Source organism: Cynocephalus volans, chromosome 9, assembly GCF_027409185.1.
Source record: "Cynocephalus volans isolate mCynVol1 chromosome 9, mCynVol1.pri, whole genome shotgun sequence".
Taxonomy (NCBI): Eukaryota; Metazoa; Chordata; class Mammalia; order Dermoptera; family Cynocephalidae; genus Cynocephalus; species Cynocephalus volans.
Window position 1 is genome coordinate 139,192,422 of NC_084468.1, and position 27,646 is coordinate 139,220,067.

General features: G+C 34.9%; 1 protein-coding gene across 4 annotated transcripts in view; it reads left to right on the forward strand.

The window, feature by feature from the left end:
- The first annotated feature begins 3,861 nt into the window (after positions 1–3,861).
- Positions 3,862–27,646, forward strand: part of GRIA2 (glutamate ionotropic receptor AMPA type subunit 2) — a 154,448-nt gene continuing 130,663 nt past the window's right edge. For 3 of the 4 annotated variants that reach the window (XM_063107547.1, XM_063107549.1, XM_063107548.1), the window contains exons 1-2: positions 3,978–4,065; positions 4,601–4,741. In XM_063107547.1, the coding sequence (XP_062963617.1) occupies positions 3,978–4,065; positions 4,601–4,741 (229 nt within the window). Of the gene's footprint in view, positions 3,907–3,944; positions 4,066–4,600; positions 4,742–27,646 lie in introns of those variants that run through there. The other variant, XM_063107550.1, reaches the window with a different exon arrangement.

Consider the following 27,646-nt stretch of genomic DNA (forward strand, 5'->3'; position numbering starts at 1 on the left):
CTTTTCCTATTTATAGGCTGAGTAATTAAAACCCTCATGTTTCCTTTTCCAGATCTTTTTTCTGCTCTGTTCAGCCAATACAGTCTCATGTTTGGAACATGGGCTCCTTCTGAAGGAACTGCTACTTTTTCCATATGCTGCTAAAAGCAGAATCAACTCTCATTCCTTTCTAATGTTGAGTTGCACCCTAAGTCTTTCAGATGTCCTACATTTTCAGTTCCAGATGATAAATAGGAAGGAAAGTGGTGATCGCCACTTTGGAGAGACTTTATCAGAAACTGTGACACTGAGATTTAAAATCCAGTTTTGATAATGCAGTCAGCTAAAAGTTTGGTCTACCAGTCATTTCAAAATTGTCACCCATTCCCCCTTTATGCAAAACTTTTTCATTATAAAACATAATTTAAAACTGTGAAGAATGGGTGAGAATATTTTACATCCTTAAGCATTTTAAAGCAAATTTAAAAGGAAAAGTACTGTGTCCTATTATGAAACAAAGATGGAGTAAAGCAGAAATTGAAATTTTTCATATAGTACTTATCATTAGCCTGGCTACTAAAGATTATATTTAAATACACACCCAAAAAAAATGACAGCAACGACCAACCAACCAAGCAAGCAGACAAACAAATGATGAGGTGGATAATATTTTTTATTTCTTCTGTTTTTTTACTGTAACTTCTTATCCTTGCATCAGAAACAATGCTTAAGTTTCAGATGATTGCCAAAATTGAACAGCAGAGGGCAGGAAATAGCAAATTCTGTTTCTTGGAGCACACTATTCTTTTTAACTGTAGTCATAGCATTTTTAAAATTTTCAAAATTGATTTTATTATTAACCAATTTGAGATATATATTCTTGTAACAGGAAGTTTCTAAATATTATAAAAGCTCTTCACATACAAAAAATAAATCCTAGCATTTAAAAAAAATTATTTCTATAACCATTTACTTCTGTCAACTTAAATTTATTTCACTTATATGAAATTCTGTGCTTGAAAGATATCTAAACATCATAGTGAATCCGGAAAAGTTAAATGAATTACAATATTAATACAATTATGCTTTACTTGCAGAAAATAAATTTCCAGATACAGTATGTGAAAGGTACATAACTACCTTGTGAGCACAGATTAATAGAACAGCAGTTGAATTATAAATAATGCTTGCTAACATTTTTATTTACATCTTACATAGGAATTATAATTGGTCACTAGACAGTAATATTCGTCCTGAGCCCTCACATATTATTTGCTAGGGAAAATGCTTTATGATTCAGCAAATTTTTATTTTTATAGCATTTGTTTTTATAGAATGTAATTCAGTCAATTTTGAGTTCAAATCTGTCCTTGACTTTAAAATAGATTAAAATGAAAATAATTTTTGAAACATTTTTATTTTTAAAATTCAATTTATATCAACTTACACTTTACATTTTTATGTACTCAGCCCCTCCTCCCCTGCCATCTCTCTCTTTCATTCCAAGTAAACTTTGTATGAAATTAAAGTTTTTCTTGTGGAAAATATTGAATGGAGGGGGAAAAAGGACTGAAGGGATATATATTTTTAAAATTTTGCTCTGTCCTGCTATTCATTCTTTAAAAAACTCTTTTGTTTTTAATTTCAAAAAGGGAAATAATTTCGAGCAATAATCAGCCACAATGTATATCGACAAAATAAAATTTAAAAAAAAAAAAAAAAAAAGGGAAATAATTTCAAACCATTTTTGTGTCTTACATATAATTTACTCAATTATTCTTTATGTTGCAGTTTTGGAGATATTGATATATTCATTTATATTTCTCACTAATTTTATTCTTATTTAATTTTTGGAAGGATAAATGCATCTCAATTTAGAGAACCTGCTTTCTATATTTGTGTGCCATATTTATTAACAGACTGAAATAAATTCTTAGTGACAAAATTAGGAGGTATTTTTACTATAGTATATAAGGTTAGTGATAAATTATAGGTATTCTCATTTCTTAGTTTAGGAATATACATATACTGATAATCAAAAAGAGGGGAAGGTCATAGTTAGAAATCACGGAATTACAGGATTAAAAGGCCACAAGTACACTTTGCTCATCCTCATTTTTAAAGTGGGGAAATTGAGGCCCAGTGTGATTAAGGGACAAGTCTGAGATAATACAGTCAGCAAGGAGGCTGCAGATGTGACATTAATGTCACAATTACACAAGAAGGCAGCATGATAGACTAACTCCCATGGCACTTGGGAATATTAGCAGGTTCTTTCTTTAGTATAGTGGCTCCAATCTCCTGCCTCCTGGAAACAGTCCTTGAACTCAATCTTACTTATTACTTTATTTGAATCATAAAAGCCATACAACTTGGTAAGGAATTTCTGAGGCAGCAGAGGGAATTTCCAGAGCAGGTTTCAGGGATGGGCTTGGCAGCATGGAGAGCACAAATTCCACAGGGGAGAAATTCAGTCTTCGATCCTCTCTTCAACTCCCTTCTCACAAACTTTTTATCCCTAAACTCATCTTTCTTTCCCAGTGGCTCACGTGTTCGTCGCGGTGAGGTAGCTTACTTTCTTTAGGCAGTGACTTTTGGAAACTCAAGGCCAAAACGCGATGGGGTATCCGTTTTTAAACTAAGTCTCTGAGAAAGATTCTGCAGCTCTGTGGCCTTTCTATACTAGCTGCATCTTCCAATCTCTTCCTCCTAGGAGCCTTTCCTTGAAACGGAGTCTTGCTTTCAATCCGTACAAAGAAAGGGCTTCTAAAGAGCCAAGTCTACATGGGAGGGAGTCTTCAGTGAAGGCTGCAAGAGAGACCGGCACACAGTGTGGCTCGGCCAGTCGGCATCACGGCCCAGTGGAATATATTCTAAAGATAGGATTTCCATGTAAAGTATTTCAAATATTCAATTTTGATTTTCTATGCAGCTTAGCCTTCAAAGATAAAATTTGGATCTTCTGGCTACAACGCATGAAAACAAAGTTCACGATTTTCGAGCACTTCTTTGATGGGTATTCCGTTTGCTTCTTTGCTTTTCTGCTGGGTCAGGTGAGGTGGATGGCAGCTTTTCTATATTGCTAAGTGGGTTTTCATAGGAGATGGAAGATGAAAATCAAAATTACTTTTAACGTAAAACAGAAGGGTCTGGTGAGAGAACGCTCCATCGCCAGCAGCACTTAGTAATTCGGCTTCTGCACAGCAGCCGGAAATCCGCTGTGCTGCATTTGGTCCAGGCTGGAGCATCTCGTCTCGGCAGCTGCAGCCGCGGCCCAAAGGTAGCGCCAGGCTGGGAGGGGAACGCTGTCCTCGGTGCTGAAAAGCAGAAGCGCATGGCGGGCGCTACAGTTCCGGAGACCCGAGGTCTCGGCCCGGGGACAGCGGCCGCGGTCTTCCGAGCCGAGCTTTCTCAGTGTCGCGCACGCGACGCCGCCAGGGCGGTGCGGGGTGCGGGGCGCCGTGCGGGGGAGGGGGGGCGCGCTCCCGTCTCCTGCCGCGAGTCGCGCACGCGCGCCCGGGACGGCCTGCCCCTCTCTGTGACTTGCCTGTATGTGTGTGTGCGTGTGTGTGTGTGTGGGTGGGTGGGTGCGCGCGCGCGTGTGTGAGAGAGAGGAGAGAGGGAGAAGAGAGATCGAGAGAGGGTGCGTGTGTGTGAGTGCATGGGAGGGTGCTGAATATTCCGAGACACGGGGACCACAGCGGCTGCTCCGCTGAAAACTGCATTCAGCCAATCCTCCGGACTTCGGGAGCGGGGACAGGGCGCAGGGCATCAGCAGCCACCAGCAGGACCTGGGAAAGAGGGATTCTTCTGCCTCCACTTCAGGTTTTTAGCAGCTTGGTGCTAAATTGCTGTCTCAAAATGCAGAGGATCTAATTTGCTGAGGAAAGCGGCCAAAGAAGGAAGAGGAGGAAAAAGGAAAAAAAAAAAAAAAAAGAAATCAAAAAACAAAAAAACCAAAAAACGGGTATTTTGTGGATGCTCTACTTTTCTTGGAAATGCAAAAGATTATGCATATTTCTGTCCTCCTTTCTCCTGTTTTATGGGGACTGATTTTTGGTGTTTCTTCTAACAGCATACAGATAGGTAGGTACCCTTTGTGTTATGCTTTTGAATTGTGCATAATTTGGTGGTAATCTTTGTTCACAGTGGACAAATTAATTCATGTCATGTAGACTTATGTCATACCTTGACTGCATTCCAGATTTAAACTACCTAGAATATCCATGCTTTGCTTAGGACGAAGCAAACGGAAACGATCATGGCTTTGATACAATAGAGGAAAAGGTCTTCTCCTTTCTGACACCCCAATTTTATTAATTCCGCCTTGACAACATTTTCCAGTTTACTCAGATTCTCCAGGAGTCTGAATGCAAAGCTTATGATTAAGGGGAAAGGCGGACGTTTCCGGCAACCTACCTTGCCTTCCGACTCTGATCAATGTCTTGACCCCTTGGCTACCTTTGGATGTTCGACCCCTGCTGCCCGAGTCCGTTGATGTGTTTATTCGGTCTATGAGCGTGAATAAGAGACGCCTGGGCTGTTGGGCGCTAGCGGGCTCCCCTCCTGTCCCCTCCCGGGCACTGACACTATTCTCTTGCTTGGTGTTTGTTCTTTGCAGGGGGGCTCTTTCCGAGGGGCGCCGATCAAGAATACAGTGCATTTCGGGTAGGCATGGTTCAGTTTTCCACTTCAGAGTTCAGACTGACACCGCATATCGACAATTTGGAGGTAGCAAACAGCTTCGCAGTCACCAATGCTTGTAAGTAATGAATATTCATGCCTTTCGGGTGCCGCACGCGGAAAGCCATCGAGTGTGAGTGTGGGGTGGGGTGTGTGTGTGTGTTTCTGTGTGTCAGTGTGTGGGTGTGAGTGACTGCACACGCGCGTGCGTGTGACGGCGTAGGGAGAAGGTGGCTGCAATCTTGGGGACCCCCGCTGGCTGGGGGAGAGTCAAAAGGGGGCGAAAGGCTTTGAAGAGTGTGCGCACTAGGGAGCTGGGGAGGGGGTTGGAGCTGAGAGGGGTTCTCGCTCGTCCTGAGTGCTTCAGGGGAACCCCCTCTGCCCCCACTGCGCGCCTGCTGGCACCTGCCCCCAGAGAACGCGCTCTTCCCCGGGGCGCGCTGTCGGGCTGTTGGACAGATCCCGCGGGAGCCCCGCCGCCTGCCCAGGCAGGTGCAGTCCGCGTCTGCGGCCCGGGGCTGGGCTGGGATCGGTGGCCCCAGCTTGGGCTCGCCCTGAGGCCTCGGCGAGTCCCACGCTCTCCTCTTCGACCTGACAAGTTGTTAACATGGTTCTGGAGTTAGGCTCGGAGCTGTTACATAACGCCCACCCGAGGGGCGCGGCGCGGCGGGGAGCAAGGCCCACGCAGGCCCCGGCCGGAGTGGGGGTGGGGGCGGGGCGGGGTGGGGGCGGGGGGGGGTCGCTGTCAATTTCTCCTGCTCAGCTAAGCCTCAGCCTCAGTCGAAGGGGGTGACGCCGCCAGGGGCGCCGCGGTCAGCTCGCCGGCCGGGCACGCTTTGTTCTCAGGTAGCAGGTTTCTAGCCAAGGCAGCCAGAGGAAAAGGAGCCGAAAGCAGCTGGATCCGGCCGAGTTTGAAAATCCGAAGAAGTCGCTGATCAGCCATTTTAGTCTTGCGCTTCTCCATGTTAGCTCTTTCCGCCGCGCACGGCTCCGAGACTCGCGCTGGAGCTCTATAAAGGCTTCCCACAGCGGCGGAAACCAAGAAACGAGGTATCGAAGCGGCTCAGTGGCAGGGCCGGCGGGCGAGCCCAGTCCCGCGGCTGCCGCTCCCGCGCCGGGGCCTCTACCGTCCTGCCCCCTCCCCAGCGCGGCCATCGTTTCCTGCAGGCTGGGCTGGGGGGATTCTTTTCTGCCGCGATGTTCTCAGTTTTTATTTTATGGAGAATAATTAGCGGGAGATTTGCAGAATGCTCACCTCCCACGTTGAAAAGGAGCTAGCGGAGAATTAGCATGGGAAAAGCCCAACTGCAGCGTCCCCACATTGGACAAACACCGGTTGCCATCCCACGTCCCCACGTTCATCGTATATTAGTCATATATTCGATAGTTGGCTTCATTACACTATCGGGAACATCCTCCACTCATTTTGCAACTACTGTCCCCCAGATAAATGAAGAAATGAAATGATTTTCTTTGACTGATAGAACAGGTGCATTATTGTGGTCATATTAGATGCTTTCAATTCAATTGTTTATGAAGGACCAATTTAAGAAGGTTTCAGTGCTGTATGTTTTCTCAAAGGTTAATGGCAAGTGAGAAAACAAACGGGTGGGGGAGAGGGTGGGGGGAAAGAGGGAGAGAGAGAGAGACAGACAGACAGAGAGGGAGGGAGGGAGGGGGGGAGAGAGAGAGAGAGAGAGAGAGAGAGAATGTTAAAGTGGATTTGCAGCTTTAAAAAAAAAGTCCATAAAAAAAAAATCTCGGAAGATTTTAGTACATAACGTAGATACATACAAAGAAGCCACTTCAATTAAAATTTGAAGCTTTTTATGCTTGACCATTTACTTACCAGATTTAGACAGTTCATTTAATATCAAGTTTCCAGTTTTTACTGAATTTTGAGTTTGACATGGAGCCGTGATGAATGTCGACCTGTAGGTAATTGTGTGCTAGTGTGAAAATGCTTTGAGAAAAGTAGTGAATCCTAAGAAAAGACTGTGGCATAGGAAGGGGTAGATTTTAAACGTGAAGTAAGAATATTGACTGCTATACTTTTTGAAAATAGTGCTTGAGAAATTCATTCGTCACTAAAAATGAGAGGAACTTACTAAGAAAATAACTGTTATGTCCACTGAACAAAATGAATGTTCTTGATCCGAACAAATGTTGAATTACTGTGTTGGGGCTTTGTAAAGAGCAAAGACTGTGGTTAGGTTAGGTTATGTTTAAGTCTGCAGTCTCACTGTTTTTGAATGGATTTATTTATTTTCTTAACAAATTTTATTGAAAAAAGATAGATGGACACAATATGTACATACATTAAACACATATATAACTCCATGAATTTTCTCAGAATGAATATATACATGTAATAAACACAGATTTTATTTTTAAAAGACCACATAAGTTAAATTGTTTGTCCATAGTTCTGAGAAGCTGGGATAATCAAATCTTCATTTTGCACAGATTTTTTTTTTCTTAGAAAGTAAAGCTGAAATAAAAATGTTCATGTCTCCAAATCCTAAAATTACAACACTAAAACAAATTATTTTTAGGAACTGAGATCATTTCAAAAGTGCCAGCAGGGGAATTCAGAATCACAGCTTTTGCAACTACCGTCTTGTAAGTAATCTTACTGATTGCTAAAGGGAGTCAGTGAGGCACTGTTATAGAAGGGAGGCTCATTGGATAGAATTTTCTGGAGTTGACATTGACTCATCTGACAAATCACTTAACATTTTTGTGACTCATTTTCTTTATTCCTTTAGGAATTTCAAAATCTAGAGATTGTAAAATGAAACGGAAAATTTGTATCTTTCACTTTTTTCTTTTCTTTTCTTTTCTTTTTTTTCTGGTAAAACAACAGAAAAGGTAAAATTATTTTAACTCCTTTCAAAGAGAGAGAGAGAGGGGGAGATGCTTTTGTAAATTGAACCACAAAGTCAACAGTCAGGAATTTGAACTCTCCAATGTCAGATTTGTCCAGATAAGACTTGATCATTTAAATCCTGCTCAAGGTTTTTCTCCAAATGCTTATTCTTTGTTTTCTTGCCTTTTAATCAGGGGAGTCCATGATTCTTTCCCATATAAAGTGGAAGCAACAGCATTAAATACATTGACAGCTAAGACCAAACATCTTTTCCTCATTTCCTCCCCCAATTTAAGAAATTCTACTCTTTAACTCTATTATTAAATAACATGTATCATCATTCAATTCTCATAAAGTTGCTTGTTCTTCCTCCTAGTTAAGCAATAAAAACCCTATAGGGTTAAATTTATATATTAAGAAAGTGGAATTTTATAGCTTAATGATATAATTTCAAAACATGAAAGGTATTAGTTTACTAATTTAATTTTATTCCTAAGAATGAGAAAATTATTTGAAAATGTCAAGGTTAACTGATTTAAGGATCCAGGGAGATCCACTGAATGGGTTAAAGTTACGCAAATGAAATGAAGTAATTCTATTCTGAACTGAGGAAAATGATCTTGTGTGTCACCCTGAACTCCTGCATCCTTCTCTTTCGCTGTCACAGTGGGATCAAGAAAGTACATATTTGCTCCCATTTGTTTCCATGGGTACCTGAGGAAATAAGACAGATTTTCAATTTCTTTCTTTCTCTTTCCTTTGTCCCTCTTTCTTTCTATCTCCCTTCTCTCATTCCTTCTTATCTTTCCTCCTTCCCTTTCTTCTTATCTATAGATAGTACTCAGATGTTTTTACCTGAAGGTTGTCTAAACATAAGCCTTCATTATGAGAAAACACAAATGATAAAGCCAGGAAAAAAAAAATTTCGAAACTAGCATCTGCTGTATTCAGCAGTTGAAGCCATTGATTGGCCTCAAGAATTCATTCATTAATTTATTTATTCATTCAGTAAATATTTATTGAGTGCCTTCTAGTTGTCAGAGAATAAATTAATGCTTTTTACAAGGTAAATTTAAAAAAAAATCTTTTCCCTCTGTGCTCTTTTGACTAGTTTTCAAAGCCTTGTAGGCATTAATGCCTTTAATGTGCATTGGCGACTGTGGTCTTGTCTAAAAACCTTAGTATGAGAATGAGGGTATTCTAGTAGATCTCAAGCATAAGCATTTTATTATAGTAACTAAAAAATCTGAATTTTAGTGAAAATAATAAATTTGATATTGGCATATGTATATATACCACATGTTGTACATAGTTAATTAACAAAATCAACAGCAGATTTTCAGGGAAATACTAAGTATTTTTACATCCTAAAAATTTTTAGTAAATTTTAATGCTATGCTAATTACTTAAACTTGTTTACAATGAAACTGTCTAAAAGGGTTATAAACATGAGTATTTGATCCTGTAAGGTTTGGAGATTAAAAATAATAAATATCGAATTACTCTTCAAAATCTTCCTTTTCTATTTTTATGCATAACTTTGAATAATAGTTATTAGTCTAGTTTAAAATAATTTAATAATTTTATATTTCAATTCCATAAGACAAAATAAGTTATAAAAACTATTAAATTTAAAGAAACAGCAAATAAAAATCTACTTATTCTCTAAGCCAGCAGATGGAGATGTTGGAGAAAATATTGTTGTTTCATAAAACTGTTGCGCACACTGAATAGCTTTTAAAACATTGTAAACAAATTTATTTAGAGAAATGGAAAAAAATGTAAATGACATCTAATTTTTAAAATTTCATTTAAAATCCTGTTTGAAATTGACTTTTAATGCTCTTTTAAAGACAGTTTGCCTTAGATTTTATTTTTTAAATAGATTATCTTAAATACTCTTAAAAACTTGATTCATGAAGACATTTAGGAACAGCATAGATTATAAATGCTCTTGGAAGAGAGAGGATTCTAAAATTATATTTTAGAATGATTCCCCAGATATCATTTTTGAAGTGTATATTCTATTATCAAATTTTAGTCGCAAACTGGTGAGATTGTGTATCTGTGTTTATCAAATGCATTGATGTTTGCTTTATTACACTTTTCATAAATGGAATTCCTTGATGTTGTATGTATTTACAGTTATAATTATAGGGTGTAAATTGTTATACGTTGGCTGGGCTATCATGTTTTGTCATTTTTGTTGAGGTATTTACTAAAACCTGGAGTTACTGACTTTAATACATGAAAAAACTTTATAAAACCAGAATCAATTTAGATGCTGTTCAGCAATGATTAGAATTCCTAGTATGAGGGAAACTGTGAACACATGTGCCAGAATGTAATACCTCATTGCCTGGTGTTGTAAATATTCAGTTACATTCATTTGGAGATTTTGAAAAAAAGAAATTGCCCTTTGTATATCAGAATAATTAATTTTAATTGAATTATTTGTATTTTAACTTTTATACTTATCATAAGAGAATTTCAAGAAAATGATAGAGTGTACTAAACAGAAATCAAAGAATGGCATTGGTTGAAATATTCTATTTTGGGATGAGAGAAACTAAGTATTTAAATCAAAATTACTAGGTAAAACTATAGAAGCTTAAATCAGTAAGAATTTATTTCTATGCTATTCCTGTTTGAGGTCTTGCAAGGTTCAACCTGCTGATTCAAGAAGTATGGAGCATTTCTTTTTCACATCAAGCCTTTCAAGTGCTAGGGGTCATTGTACCGTGTCATTGTGACAAGTGGATGCTGATTCATGCCCAGATCTCAGATCGTCTGGTAATCTCTTCCAATTACACTTTGCAAACTTTCAAACTTCTTAGAACCCTGAACATTTTAAGGAAGGCTGAAAAAGAGGAGTTGTTTCCTAATTATCGTAGTATGTGTTGCTGTATAATTGAGTTTTCAGAGAACATGGGTTTTTTTTTCTCTTCTCTTCCTCCTCTTCCTAGTTGCTTTGTTAAAAAAAGTCAATAGAAGTACTTAATCTGCAGAGAAAATGCTATCACAGGAAATAAAATCTAAATTGAAACAGGAAACTATCCTTTAATTATTATTATTATTATTATTATTATTATTATTATTATTATTTTGGTGAGCATAAAGTATCTTACACCAATCCCTAAAATCTTGTACTAGATTTGAACATTTCATTGGGATGTTAATGGTCAAAGGGTAAATTATATTTTCTTTTTTAAAAGATGGATTCTACTGAAGATTTCCCAGATGCCATTAAAATTTAAACTCTTTTATTATGAGAATTTTCTGTTAAAATTTCTAAGGTTTTCTCTAAGGATCTAAATAATTGCCAAAACTCTTGTATGACTGCACCACTTCCCTATGACAGGAAAATAAGTTGTTGAATTCAAAGTCAAAATTATAAAATCAACCATGATTTTAAAATGTTTAAACATCAAAATATTTTTCAAAACAGGTTTTAATAATTTGAAAAAAAAATGAATGCCATTCTTATGATGGTGTTGATTAGATGTGTAATGTCTATTATTTTTCAATACTATTCTATTTAAAAGTATTTTGTCATTTTTGATAATTTTAATTTATGGAATGAAAACATTTAAAAATTAACAAGGCAAATGTAAAATGTGGTCTTATTGAAGGCAGGGCCATGCTACCTCAAAAAAGCCTAATACAGTTCCCAGTGCACTTACAGCACTTAATAATTCTTTACCTATTAGACACATGCAATTTTATAGTAGACTTTCTTATCATAGCATTGTACTTTTTAAATTCAGAATTTTGCTTTGCTATACATTTGGATTTGAAAATAAACAATTTACTTGTTATCTGCCTCAAATCTTATTTAGACAAAGGTGTTATATATTTATATTTCATTTCATCTACAAGCTAGGTATGTTCAAAGTGGTTCTCTTTGTTCCTAAAGCTACATTGATAAATGTTACAATGATTTTCTGAATATATGTACAAAACACATCTTGAAGTGTATTTATAAATGCTCACTGTTAGGATGATGCAAAAGGTATGTTACAAATGTTTAGAATACAAGACTCCATTGTAAGGACCCTGACAGTTCTGGGCCTGCTCAGTTTCCATTTTAATTTTCAATATTCCAAAAATGTGACTATACTTACTTTTCAAACTTAGTAATCCCCTCCCTGCCTGGAGCCATGATATTAAGTACCACAGTTTTCTGTATTAATTATTTTAGTGGAAATTAGAAAACAAATTAGAAAACAATCTACAAAATTACAAAATACTGTTTTATTTCTTTTAAAGGGTATCAGAATGAGAAGTTGATGGACATAGTTTCTTGCTAGGGACCAATGGCTCTACTTGCACTGATGTGTGTGATTATATTGTATGCATTGTATGCGTGCTTTTTTTAAAAATCTTTTTTTTTTGCCTGCAGTCTATCTGTAGGGTTTGTTTTCCAATAATTTTGCTTTTTCTTATTTTTATTCTATTGATAAGTTACTAGGGCAAAATACTTTATATTTATATTTTTATTTTTTACACATTAATATGTTATTGGAAAAATCATCCAAAGTTCTTACCACTAATTTGTAGCTTAAGGTTAAAGATGGTGTTAAAATTTGGAGTCTTGAAATTTATAAGTGTCTTCAGTGGAATAGAACAAATAGATTTGGGAGATGGAGAATTATCTGATTCCTTTTTTTTTTTTTTTTTTTTTTTTGTGACCGGTAAGGGATTCGTAACCCTTGGCTTGGTGTTGCCCGCACCGTGCTCAACCAGTGAGTGCACCGGCCATCCCTATATAGGATCCGAACCCGTAGCGTCAGTGCTCCCAGCACCACACTCTCCCGAGTGAGCCACAGGGTCGGCCCAGAATTACCTGATTCTTAATCCCAGTAATAGAATATGGCCTAAGTCAGTCGTTTTCAACTTGAGCATAAATTATTTGAAACTCAAGTTACATAATTTGATATAAGAAGTTTCCTCAGCTCATAAGCCTTTTGCAGCTGGTATTAAGTCTCTGCATTAAAATAATGTTCTGTTTCAGATTTAGCATTCATTTTACAATTTTTCTAGCATCCATAATTCAAGCTATCGAAGTAAGAATATGTTAGCAATTTGATTATATATATCTATACATCTCTATCTTATTTCTTATGTGTGAGTTAAAGGGTAGAATGGCCATGTTGAAATAAATATTTTCAGGATAAGAGAAAAAAATATTTATTTATTTTTTTTACTGCATATTGAAATGGTCAAATTTCTTACAGAGTAGGAGGAAAAGCCATGGAGAAAGAGGGAAAAACTCCAAGAGGCAGCAAAACTTGGTGTACTAGGCAGGGCTGTAGGAATTTGAAACTGGGAATTAATGATCTCCCTCCCTCCCTGCCTTTCTTCCTTCCTTCCTCTTTCTTTCTTTCTCTCTTTCTTCCTTTCTCTTTATTTCTTTCTTTCGAGCATCTCTTTGATAATTGCTTAGTTTGCACATCTATGGTTAAACTTCTATACTAGCACTGAGCTGCTATAAAAGAGTGCATACTTATAATATTAATTTTAACAAATAATAGAAACTACTTACTATTTTCAGAGGGAGGCAAGAAGGAAAGGGGGCAATATGCATTTCTCTTAGGCAAAAACACAGATTTAAGACACTTTATCATTGTGGGCCAATAAAAAAGTCATCCTTGGAAAATTATAAGATAAAATGTTGACTGAAAGTTTGAAAAACATTTTAGGTAAGAGTATATAATATGGAACACACTACTGGACCGTAAATTTTATGAGGAGCATGAACTGTGTCATTGTAAGCCTTGCTTCTTTCTTGGGGTTACAGCAACCACAACTGCTTGATAAATTCTAATGGGAATCATCTCTGTAAAACAGAAAAATATGTCTTTTAGTTTATGCTATTGGTGGTTATACATTTCTCTTTCTTTAATATCTGAAGACCAATTTAGTTGTTAAAAATAGAAATATTTTAAATTTAAAAATATTTTAACAATAGTATGTATATTTTAAAAATATTTTTGTCTTGGGAGAATATTCAACAAGATTAATGGTAATTTTCAAACCTTATGTAATTTTTTGTCCTTAAGTCTAATTATTCAAAAAATTATTCAAAGATAAATTTCAGACTGAAATAGAGAACACAATGAGTAGTTTTATTTCAAAAACTAAGAATTATAAGGTGTGGAGAGATTAGTTTGGTTAATATATTTGAAATTATTGTCATGTACATTTTAGTGATGCTAATTTGGAACATTTTAAATATATTCCTCAAGGGCCTTATGTAAGATATTTACCGTGAATTACATATGTTTAAAGTAACTGTCTGTTTTCACTGATCCAGCTACCACAGAAATAAGAAATAGCTCCTACAATTCTATAGTGTGGGGATACCCTTCCTGAAAAAAAAAAAAAATCGTCTTTCTTCAATACAAGTTTTTGGCAAAGAAAGGTCTAGAAGTGGAAATCTCTATGGGCATGTGTGCTTTCCTAGTTTTTCTTGCGAAATACATTTCAAATTGTGTCATGACTTTTTTCTTTATTTGTGTCTTACCTTCTGTTTGTGAGGAATTAAAGAATTTCTATCATGTTTTAATTGTATATGAAAGGGAGATTGTGACTTTATCATTTCCAAGCACTTTCACAATTTATAGGTTTACCTGTCTTACCAGATTTTTAGTTTTTAATAGCTTATAATGTTATTACTAATTTACATATATAGAGAAAAATTTAGTAATATAGGCAACAATTCAGAAGAGAATATCAAGAAACTGCAGGTTTTAATTTTTTGGAGGGAAGGACCATAAAGTCCTCATCTTTATATTTCAGAACACAGACAGCTCCAGGGTTTTCATCTTAATAATGAATACAAGCTTTTTGTTTGTGAAGATGAAAACTTTGATTCTTTGCAGTTTGCAGTGCTGATTTCTTGGGCTACAGAATAGCATTGGTTAAGCATCGGCACTAGGAACTGAATTCAAATCCTACAGCTAGATGTGTGACATTGGACATTTGCTTCATCTAAGTTGCAGTGTCTAGCTCTGTAAAAGAGAATCATACACAATAGTATTGTTTTGAAGATACATGTAGTCATAAAACAACATGATCTGGGTTTGGCACCTGTAAGTGTACAAAAAAATAGCAAAATTTTGTTATTACTTCCTTTGTTAGAATCTTTGGGTAGTTTTGATGAACACTTGCTATGAAAGGAAAAGGAGAAATAAATTATGCATTTTTAGTTACTAGTTAGAATCTTTTCCTACTGCATGTGTAACTGGACAGGACATACACTGTTTGGCGATAATGAAGAGACTGACAAAATAAACCACCTAAGCCACTTAAAGTTATGTTTAGTGCCCTATGGTATGAGAATGATTTTTAAAAGCTGAGGTGCTGAAACTGCCTTAATACTACATCTTCCCCTTTATTGCATGTCTCTTACACTTCAGGATGTTGAACAATTTGAAACTCTTTTACCCCTGGTAGATTTTTCAAGCACATAATTAAAATATCTATACGCTTTATCAAACTGAGTACATTATAGATTCCTAATGTTTTATTCAGTTTAATTGATTAAACTACATTTAAATGAAAAGCAGTGAAGAGAACATAGTCTTTGGAATCCGGCAAAAGTAGGATTGAATAAAATTAGTGGCTTCATAATACATGTTTTTTACGCTTTGTAGGATAAGGCCCAGTTTCCTCCTCATACCTGATAATATTATTGGGGGCATTACATGAGAAAACAAATGTCTAAATTACTTTATCATAAATGATCCCAGTGTTTCCTTTATCCTGGCATATCAGCCCTTTACTGTGAACTGAACAGCATGCTCAGAGTGATGCAGAAGAAAGTGGACCTTCCTGCCCTCAGAGAACTTACATATTTTATAATTTTATAGTATTTACATATAACTTTTTTCTTTTCAGAACTCTTTCATAACTATTTGATCTTCACTGCAGCTCTGTAAAGTTTCTAGGATAAGTGGAATCACTAATACACCCATTTCCAGGTGAAAAAACAGATTTTTTAAAGTTGTTTGTCGTTCTAAGCTGTTATAAATTTGTAGTTGAACTCTCACCTAAACAACAAGTTGGCTACTTCCTAAGCCAGAGCCTCTATCAGTCTCAGTTGGCAGTGTAGCTAGTATATTAGAATGGGCAGATGTAGATTAAAATTATGGCTCCAACATTTACTAGTTGTGAGACTTTGGATCAACCAGTTAAACTTTCTAGTCTTGTTTCCTCATCCGTATAATGGGGGGCACTGTAATACCTATCTTGTAATGTAATTGTCAGATATAAGCAGTAATAGTTGTCTTATATAATATAGTGATTAATATTGCTAATTTCAGTGATTACAATTCCCTTGAGTGCATATTAGTCACATATACTTAGCTCCATGCTTTTGGGTACATGGAAAAGAAGGTAGCTAACAGTTTCATGTATGTAATTTTCAAAATAATAAGCTTTCTAAATACAACCATTCAAGATAACACTAGAGACTAGGATTTTATTTTATTATCATTTTTAGAAATCTGGTGAATATGCATATTTCCCAAGAATTTTGGTGTGTCTTTGACTCACCCTCTGCTCCCCAATTCAACAGGCAAATGACAAGAATTGAAAATTATGCATGAGTTAAAAGAATGGAGATACTACTTAACATTTACTGTGAATATCTGATACTACTTAGTTACCCCTTCTACCATTAATACATTTGAGCAACAAAAGTGATGGTAGGTATTTCCCATGAATAGGATGACATTAAACTTGGGACAGGTTTGTTGTGTCTTTTTCCCTAGGGATTAACTGTCTGCATCTTGCTTCTCGTTGGTTAGTCCATTGTAACCTTCCTTACAAGTTCCTTCTCCAGTGTGGTTAAGGAGGCTCTCTTTGCCTGTTTCTAGTCTGTTGAAAAGGTCTGGAAGGTTTGAAAAATTTTCAAATAATTACTTGGCCAGAGATTACTTCCTTTGGGGAACAGAGAGATGGGGGGAATGTAGTAAATGGGTAAATGAGTACACACTGAAAATGAGTAAAAATAAGGACAACCTACATATGGGCTAAAATTTTTTTGTAGTTCATAAAATATTCACTACCTCATTCTGTATTAACTCATTATTCTTTTCTTAAATATTTTATTTTATTTTGTCAATATACAATGTGGTTGATTATTGTGGCCAATTACCGAAACCTCCCTCCCACCTCCTTCTCCCGCCTCCCTCCCAACAATGTCTTTTCTGTATGCTTGTATCAATTTCAAGGAGTTGTAATTGTTATGTCTTCTCGCCCCCACACTGTTCTTTTTGTTTATTTATTTATTTGTCTCCCACAAATAAGTGAGAACATGTGATATTTCTCTTTCGGTGCCTGACTTATTTCACTTAATATAATTCTCTCTAGGTACATCCATGTCATTGCAAATGGCAGTATTTCATTCTTTTTATAGCTGAGTAGTATTCCATTGTGTAGATATACCACATTTTCCATATCCACTCATCTGATGATGGACATCTGGGCTGGTTCCAACTATTAGCTATTGTAAAGAGTGCTGAGATGAACATTGGGTAGCAGGTATACCTTCGACTTGATGATTTCCATTCCTCTGGGTATATTCCCAGCAGTGGAATAGCTGGGTCATATGGTAGATCGATCTGCAATTGGTTGAGGAACCTCCATACCATTTTCCATAGAGGCTGCACCATTTTGCAGTCCCACCAACAATGTATGAGAGTTCCTTTTCCTCCACAACCTCGCCAGCATTTATCGTTCAGAGTCTTTTGGATATTAGCCATCCTAACTGGGGTGAGATGGTATCTCAGTGTAGTTTTGATTTGCATTTCTCGAATGCTGAGTGATGTTGAGCATTTTTTCATATGTCTGTTGGCCATTCATATATCTTCCTTTGAGAAATGCCTATTTAGCTCTTTTGCCCAGTTTTTAATTGGGTTGCTTGTTTTTTTTCTTGTAAAGTCGTTTGAGTTCCTTGTATATTCTGGATATTAATCCTTTGTCAGATATATATTTTGCAAATATTTTCTCCCACTCTGTCGCTTGTCTTTTAACTCTGTTAATTGTTTCTTTTGCTGTGCAGAAGCTTTTTAGTTTGATATAATCCCATTTGTTTATTTTTCCTTTGGTTGCCCATGCTTTTGGGGTCATATTCATGAAGTCTGTGTCCAGTCCTACTTCCTGAAGTGTTTCTCGTATGTTTTCTTTAAGAAGTTTTATTGTTTCAGGGTGTATATTTAATTCTTTAATCCATTTTGAGTTGACTTTAGTGTATGGTGAAAGGTATGGGTCTAGTTTCATTCTCCTGCATATTGATATCCAGTTATCCCAGCACCATTTGCTGAAGAGGCATTCTCTTCTCCAGTTTATAGGCTTGGTGCCTTTGTCAAAGATCAGATGGGTATAGGTGTGTGGGTTGATTTCTGGATTCTCTATTCTATTCCATTGATCAGTGTGTCTGTTTTTATGCCAGTACCATACCGTTTCGGTTATTATAGCTTTGTAGTATAGTTTAAAGTCAGGTAACATTATGCCTCCAGCTTTATTTTTTTGCTCAGCATTGCTTTGGCTATGTGTGGTCTTCTGTTATTCCATATAAATGTCTGGATAGTTCTTTCCATTTCTGAGAAAAATGTCATTGGAATTTTGATGGGGATTGCATTGAATTTGTATATCACTTTGAGTATTATGGACATTTTCACAATGTTGATTCTTCTAATCTAAGAGCATGGGATATCTTTCTATCTTCTTGTATCTTCTCTAATTTCTCTCAGCAGTGGTTTGTAGTTCTCATTATAGAGATTTTTCACATCCTTGGTTAACTCAATTCTTAAGTATTTTATTTTTTTTGCTGGCTATTGCAAATGGGCAAGCTTTCTTGATTTCCCTTTCTGCATGTTCACTATTGGAGAATAGAAATGCTACTGATGTTTGTGTGTTGATATTATATCCTGCTTCTTGGCTGAAATCCTTTATCAACTCCAAGAGTTTTTTTGTAGAGGCTTTAGGCTGTTCGATATATAGGATCATATCATCTGCAAACAGGAACAGTTTGACTTCATCTTTTCCAATCTGGATGCCCTTTATTTCCTTTTCTTCTCTGATTGCTCTGGCTAGTACCTCCAACACTATGTTGAATAGGAGTGGTGAGAATGGGCATCCTTGTCTAGTTCCTTTCCTTAAAGGAAAAGCTTTCAGTTTTTCCCCATTCAGGATGATATTGGCAGTGGGTTTATCACATATGGCTTTAATTATGTTGAGATAATTTCCATCTATACCTAACTTATAAAAGGTCTTTGTCATGAATGAATGTTGAATTTTATCAAATGCTTATTCAGCACTTATAGAGATGACCATAAGGTCCTTGTGTTTGATTTTATTAATATGGTGAGGCCATCCCTTGGCTCAGTTGGGAGAGTGTGGTGCTGATAACTCATTATTCTGACGTTGCCTTAGACTGCAGTTAACAGCTGCCATAGAAACTCTTTAATGTAGTATACTAAGAACTCAGGTCAAAATTACTCTTTTAAGGCAAATGTATATGTTTAGGAGATAAAGTTATATTGATGACTTTGGATTTGGGCCTGAGGTAGAATACACTTGGTAAAAGTCAAACGCTTATCTTCAAAGAGCTTATGTTGTTTGTATGCACCAAAAATGTATTACAGACTTTTCTTCTTTCTTTTCTTCCTTCCTCAAACTTGTAGTAGATACCTGTTTTATGCCAATCACTTTGGTAATGTGTAAGCTGACAAAGAACAAGATGAGGCTTCTGTACTGGAAATTATTCATGGGTGCAAAATGTTTTCTTTATGGCAAAAGAAGGCATTAATCTAGGTCAGATAGATGATTTTCTTATTACATTATAATGTGTAATGTACCTATTGTTTCTAGACCATTTGTAAGTAATATCCCATACCTCAGGATTAGATTTTAATAAAAGTATCTTAAAGGTGGAACTAGTATTTCAAAAATTGCGAAGAAAACATAAAAATGATTCTTGATGAAAGGTGAAAAATCATGGCCTTTACTACTGATTTGGAATATATTGCTGAAAAACTGGGTGGCCAAATAAGGAACTTCTGATGTTAAACATAATGTTAATTGCAGATCTGTCAAAAACAATTTTAACTTTTGAATATTTGGAGGTGACAATTTATATTTTATTTTGCATCTGATTTTTTTTCTTTCATTGCCCAAATCTCTCTTATTTAGTTTAATTGGCATAGACCATACAAACTGCTGAGTGGTCTATCTATAAAAACAAATTAATATGAATTATATTATTTAATTATGATAAATATTATTCTAGCTTGTTAATGAAGAAGCAAGTTTCAAGTTTTACAATAATAGGTTTTACAAAATATTTTAAAATGTTGATGAATATAGCTATTTTGAATAATGTAAGAGACACTAACACCTTGCTAGTGTCTCTCATGATGTTAAAACAGATTTTAAATAATCTAAACTGATTACTATAGCACTTTGAGAATTCCAGGTGCAAAATCATGATTATCTGAAAAAAATTGATGAAGCTTTAACACATATCAAAAAATATATAAAAGAATTAAAATATTTATTTACAATAACATTTTGGTATTGTGAGTGATTCAAAACATAAAACATATAGAAATTTTGAATTTAGATTTTTAAGTTTATATTTTGAGGTTTAAAATTATGATGAAAATAACTTAGGCAAGTGATAATTTTTAAAACATTACAAAAGGATATATAATAAATATTGAGTCTTCTTCCTTCTATGCCAATTATACTTTTCTGAGATAATCACCATCACTTGTTTCCAGAAATGTTAGTATAATATATGCTGTTCTGCATTTTGATTGTTTCCTATTTATCATAAATCAGAGTGCTTCTTTTATCTGCACAGATATTTTCCTTTTTCTTTATATTTATTGCATGGTAGTCTGTTGGTTTTTAGCCTTCTTATTGTTGATGAATGTTTTCTTCTTTTCCTGTCTATTTTAATAACATGTCAAGTGAGTTTGTAGAATAGACTGCTGTGGATGGAATAACTCTCTTTTGAAAGGTGTTTGTATTTAAAATTTTACTAGATATTCAAAAAAGTCATATCAACATACAGTCCTACTTACGGTGTAAGGGTGCGTTTTTGCCTACTCTCACTAGTAGAGGTATGCAAAGTTAAACTTCTTAAACCTTTGCTATTGGTATCTCATTGCTTAAATTTACAATGTTAGCACATCATTTTTGTCTCTCTCTGTGTGTTCATGCACATGGGTATGTGTTTACATGCATGTGCACACTTCTGTTTATAGCTTTGCCCAGTTTTCTTTTGGGTTTGGATCCATTTATTGTGAGTCTGTTTATTACTTTATCGATACATGCATTAAAGTAACACATACTTTTTTGTGTGGTGCAGTTATTTTACCCAGCATTTTTAACCTGTACATGACTTTGCAGAATCATGATTTCAATTCATGATTTATATGAATCTTAATTTTTTTTTTAGTCAAATTTGGAAATTGTTTGTTTTATTGCATCAGGATTTTTGTGCCTTGCTCAAAAAGGCTTTTCCTACTCAAGATTATTTAAAGAAAAAGACAGCCCCTGCTTTTATTTAATATTCATCTTATTTTGCTTTTATGATTTAATATGAATCTTTGACTCATTGGGGTTTATTTGGTATAAATATTAAAGTAGGGAATCCAATCTTATTTTTCCTTCATTAAGTTAGCCAATTGTCACAAAACATCCGTTTTTTTCTTCATTAATATGAAATGTATCTGATTTTCTTCTCAAGTAAATAATTCCTCAAGGAGTTAAAAACAATCAGGGAATTTACCCAGAACATGAAATAAATAAGATTAAAACTCTATTACAGGCAAACGAATGCAAAGTTATGCAAGACATTTGTTTCCTGAGCAGTGCTGTTGTCATAAATTGTGCTTTTGTGTTACTGGGGTCTCAGATCAATAAAAGAGGATAGCAGATTTTGAACATTAACTGAGCCAGAGGGATAAATAAAGGATTTTGTTATGTTTTTCTGGCATGTGTCACAGCACTAATATCACTTAAATGGATCACTGGTTTTGCATATTTCTTAACCTATGTCGAGGTTTAAGTAATGGGTTATCGTTATGACTTGGTTTTTGAATATCACTTTGAAGTTAATTTAGTTTAACAATCCATGTGTTCACAAATAGAGTAGTAAAACTAAAGACCACAATCTAGATGCAAAAAGAAAGGTAAAGGGACTCAGATACTCATGGCTTTACTAAATAATATATAGTTTCATCCCCAGTTTGTATTAAAAACAGTTATATGCTCTACCTAAAGTGAAATATCAAGATATTTATGATATAATCTGATTTAAACTGGAATACTAAAAAAAGATAAGATATTATTATGTGCTTTAATAAATACGTTCAGCTTGCCTTATGGTGCATGAACTGTGCAGTTTTGGCCAAACATCAGGGGAATTTATAAATCTTTAGCCACTTTATTTTGCGCAACTATGAACTTAAAGTGTGTTTACTGGGCAAAAAAAGAACAAGGGCCTTGAAACGCACTTTCTATCTAATATGTTGCCTTTCCGTAGACATTAAAGTGGAATGATTTTAACTTTCAATATAATTAAAGTGATATATTTCATTCAATTTCTTCAAGACTCTAGCCATATGTTTATATTTTAATGTATCTTTTATTAAACAGAAAAATTTTGCCTGGTTGAAAAATATTTGTATCAGTAGAATTACATTAAAGCCATTAGTAAACTTAATTTTCATAGCTTTATAATATTCATGTATATAATTTAATTAACTGTCTCCTATATTTGCAGTTTTTTATGAATCCTTCTTTTATCCATTATAAAATATTGCTGCAAATGAAAATCCTTCTGCATATGTATTTTTCCTCTTTTCTGATGACTGAAGTATAATTACTGGATCAATGGCCATGAAACATTTAGTGAAGAATTTCTAATATACATATGCTAAGGAAATTCATACCAATTCATAGTCCCAACAATAATGTATGAAAAATCTAGGCTCCCATATCCTCAGCATCATTATTGTCACTTCAAAAATTCCTTACATATTTGATAGCTAAAAAATCCTTTCTGTTATATAAAATTGTTTTTCATGTTTATCATTACACATTTATGTTTCTTTTTCATAAATAGTTTAAGATCTTCTGCATAATTTTCATTGTCATCTTGATACTTTTTCTAATTGAATTGTATGAGTTACCATGGTGAAGATGGGTCTATAGAGTCGCACATCTAGCAATTTAATGCTTCTGTCAACAAAGACTGTGCCACTTCAGCTTACATGTCATTGGTTAGAACTAGTCACATGGTCATGCCCAACTTCAAGGGAGTGGAGACTAATCCTTCTTGTTTCCTGGATATGAGAATTGTGTACTGGTGAAGTTAGTAATGTCTACAACAGACATCTGACAATAAAAACCTATTTAATTCTTTGCCCTAGTTTATTATTTTTCCTGTCAATATTGTAGGATTTTTAAAAAATTACTGTTTTAAAGAAGTGCAATTTTTGTTTATTTTTGGAATTTTTTTCCCTCCAATATGTCTGTACCTGTTTAAATCTTCTAATAACATAGAAATACAGAATGGAAAACAACTTGCCTTTGTCTATTTTTCTAGTGGTTAATTATATATTAATCAAACATTGTTAATTTTATTCTGCCCAATTGTTTTTCTTTATAATTTGTAATAATATACTTGAAACCATATTTCTTATTTTGACAATTACAGATGCTATCTTTCAGCTGCTAACTTTATGAGCTGATGACATTTTTAGTCAAGATTGAGACTAACATTTGTTAGTCAAGATTGAGAATGTTTATATTCTACTCTGTATTTATAATTAATTGGTACTACATACATATACTTTATATATAAGTTTACTCTAAAAGCTGAAAAATCAATAGCATTATTTACACAGTTATATATAACTGACTATTATTCACTGCAAAGCCAAGTACCAGGTTATGATTGAGTTTTCCAATATTACAGTTTTTTTTTTTTTCTTTTGTGGTTATTTGAAATTCCCACATGGCCTCATGTGTTATGTGGCTGTAATATATTTGTAAGCTCTTACTATCATATATCATAATCTGAAAGATCATATATCTTCTTTCTGAAGACTTCCATTTATCACCCTTATGCGGTCTAGATTGGTTGCTCTTGAGCTCCTGAGCAACCAATATCCTGGGAAGGCACTATCCTTTTGTGGTCGATAATAAATCTATTTCTTGGCTTATTTTTCATATGCTTTAAATCCATTTTTCTTTATTACTTATAATAAATTCTTTAAAAATTTTTGTTAAAATAATAAAAAATATATAATATTTTAATGGAATCACTATTGGGATGGACATGAATGCTTTCTTCAGTATATCCATAATATTTTTCATCTTACTGATTCTTTCTATTGCTCAGAATACATTCCAATTTTTTTCAACAAGATCAATTATCTTCTAATTTGGAGCAATTAATTTAGATTTATATTATATTCTTTTACACATATTTTAAAAATATATTGAAGTCTCTAGTCATTTTATTGTTTTCCTTGCCCTGTGTGACTTTATATAATACTGTTATTCTTTTTTTTTTTTTTCTTTTTTGTCTTTTTTTGTGACTGGTAAGGGGATCGCAACCCTTGGCTTGGTGTCATCTGTGCACGGCGCTCAGCCAGTGATCGCACAGGCCATCCCTATATAGGATCCGAACCCATGGCGGGAGAGCTGCTACGCTCCCAGCGCTGCACTCTCCCGAGTGAGCCAGGGGGTCGGCCCCTAATACTGTTATTCTAATCTCTCACAGTAATATATCTCTTTTGGCACTTTTTGCCTGGAGAGCACCCCACTAAAGCTTTCTGTTTTCCTGCAATTTGAAATCGGTATTCTCTATGCTTACTGCACTGCTGCCAACTTGGAAATTCTCTCCACCCTTTTGATTCAGAGGCTAGGTTACTGAGCCTGTTGATTTCAATCTCCTTGGTTCTCATTCTGATTTTTTTTTTTGTACAGTAAATCCTTCAGTGACTTCCTAAGGAAGAGTGCTTTGGAGGTAAATTTTCTGAGCTCTTGAACGTTCGAAATGAATTTAATTCTTCTCACATATGTGATTGAAGGCTTTGCAGAATATTGACTTCTAGGATGAAAATCACATTTCCTTAGAACTTGGAAGGAATTGCACACTGTTCTTCTATCATCAGATGTTGTTTGAGAAATCTAATTCTTGTTCCTTTGTGCATTCATTATTTCCTTTCTGGAAGCTTTCTGGATCTTCTTTATCTTTAGAATCATAACAATTTACAGTGATGTATATAAAATTTTTTTTAATCCAACCTACTTAGTCCTCAATTGGAAAACAGATTCCCCTTAAGATCTGAGAAATTTTTAGCAATTATTACTTACAGGATTTTCCCTCTTCCATTTTCTTTATTTTTTTTTCTAAGTAATTGTTTAATTGACTTTTGCCTTTCTCATTTAAATGTATTTAATGGAACATAAACATTTAAATGTAGACCATCAATTTTTTTGTGTGTGATACTATACCTTTAAACATTATTTTCACTAATATAGTGCAATTAAAATAAATTGCATAACATTCATTTGTTTGTCTGTATAGAATATGTAATTTTGAGATTGGCTTTGAACAGTTAAACCTAAATAATGCTTAATCAAATATTTGCTTTTCTTCCTGTTATCCATTGAATGGCTATTTGAAAATATAGCTTTTATGGAATTTTGGAAACCATAGAGAATCATTGGGAGAAGAGAAAAGCGTTTCTAAGTGATAATGAAAACAATACAGAAAGCAATGATTGAACATTAAAATAAAGGAAATAGAGGAGCAGGAAAATGTGAGGAATCCTATAAGTAATGAGAGTTATTTGATTTGTGCATCCCACATTATCAATTCTTATTTTATCTGTTTTCCTCTTTCTTGTATTTAATTATAAATTGTTTTTCTTTGCTTTTTGCAAGAGTTCTTATAAAACCTTATATTCATAACTTCTACGTTTTTTATATCATTCTTTAGGGGGAGTCTTTCTCTGTGTTGGTAACATAGTTGAATATTTTATATCTTTTCTGATATTTCATCTTAAGCACATGGCTTTTGAATTTTGAATGTGAAGATCACGATATACATCATTTCTAAGATTTCAACTCTAAAAAGCAGTCAGGATAAGGATTCACCTGTGTTTTAACAGATATGCTAGTAATGATCAGCTAGAGATATTCACTAGGAAAAGAAATATTATGTAATTGGTAAAAGAAACAGAGCTCTAGAGATTTAGCAATTTTATTTTTTGTTGTCAATTTTGTCATGCCCTTTACCTTGTTAATAATGAAGATGATCTCTAGCCTCAGAAAATAAAAGCACACTGAAGTGTTAACCACACAAATAATACATTTTTGGCTGGCAGAAAGTACAGTTCACCAAGTAATTTTTTTTGATGAAATTCAGATGGATTTTATGGTTTATGATTGCATATATCAAATAAGAGGAGTTTAATACTCTTTCCCTAAAAGGCATCTATAATTGATTGTTATTATTCACAGTAGTTATGTTCTATAAAGTCTCCTCAAACACTGACTTAGCTAATTCCAAAATATTGCTCGTAGGGGAAATTGAATTAATTTCCCGTGTGCCTCTTGTCACAACATTTTCACCAACTAATCAATACATAAGATTGTTTATGTGTGTTCATGTTCACAAGACACTTTATTTAGTATATGTTGTTGACAGATACCTAATTTAATATATATTGATTCATTAACGCTAAAAATATGTATGTTTACAGAAGCCTTATTTAATATATATTAGTTCATTAACTCTGAACTTAATGGCCAACAGCACTATAACTCACCGCTGAAGGGAGCTTATCTAACACATGTATTTTCTCTATGAGGCTCATCGCTGCCTTCTTGTGCACAAAGACAGCACTTCATCTCTATGCTTCAGGGACCATGTTAAACAATAATTCTTAAAAATTTTTTTTAAAAAGTTAAACAAAATTTCCAACGAAAAATACAACAACGCAAAAAACTTGGCACTAAATAGACTGCCAAAAGGACACTTGTTTTCAGTATGAGAGCTGAAACAAGAAGGCAGAGTGTCTCCTGTTCAGCCTCAGTTGGGAACAAGTGTGTTGGGCAACTCAATTTTTCACTGCTCTGAGAATGTCTGTAAGTGGCCACGAAAGTGCTGCCAGCATTGATTTTGGGGTTACAAAGAAATTTTAGTGAGTAGGCAAATTTGCAAATACTGAATTTGTGAAAAATGACAATCGGCTGTATTTGTATTTGAGCCAGTTTTGGCAATTCAGATAGCTTTCTATTTATTTTAGTAGTCTAATAGAGTTTAAAGAATTTCACCTTGCTTTGAAATATTTATAATTACCTATGCTGAAAAAGCACCTTGGATTTGAAAGGATTTGGATTTGAATGTGATTCTGTGGAAGGAATCAAAGGGAAATGACAATGCTTATTCTAGAAAATTCAGATTCATGGTGGTACAGTTGAAGAACAAAGCACTTTATTTTATTTTATTTTTATTTAATGAATGTCCCTTTAATGAGAAAGGTCTAAAGTCCCAAGGGGCATTAAGTTCATCTGAGGTGTCTAAGCAATAAGTTCTGTGAATTGTGTTGTCCTACGTCTTTCCCACTTTTGTTTTCTCAGTCTTTTCACTAGGAAGGTCACAATGCCAAAGAATGTAAAGAAAAGAGAAGTGAGGATGACCGTTGTGCGTATCTGTGCATAATGTCCACAACTTGTCTATGAGTTGGGATGGATACAGGCTTTACATAGGCTTACCAGAGTCGAGGTATTATTCTGACACCTGGCAAGAATTGCTCTAAGCACTGAGGAGATAGTGGTGAAGAAGACTGGAAAAGTATATGCCCTCATAGAGCCTGCAATAGAATACATGAGTGATAATAAACAAGTAAACAAGCCAAAAAGAGAGAATTATAGAGTGGGATATGTTCTTTAAGAGAAATCAGTAGAGAGATATGATGGAGGAATTAGACAAAGTCACTATGTTAGGTAAGCTCAGCGAGCTCTTGCAGGAGGTGAGATCTGAGCTGAAACTGGGCAGATGAGAAGGAGCTGAAC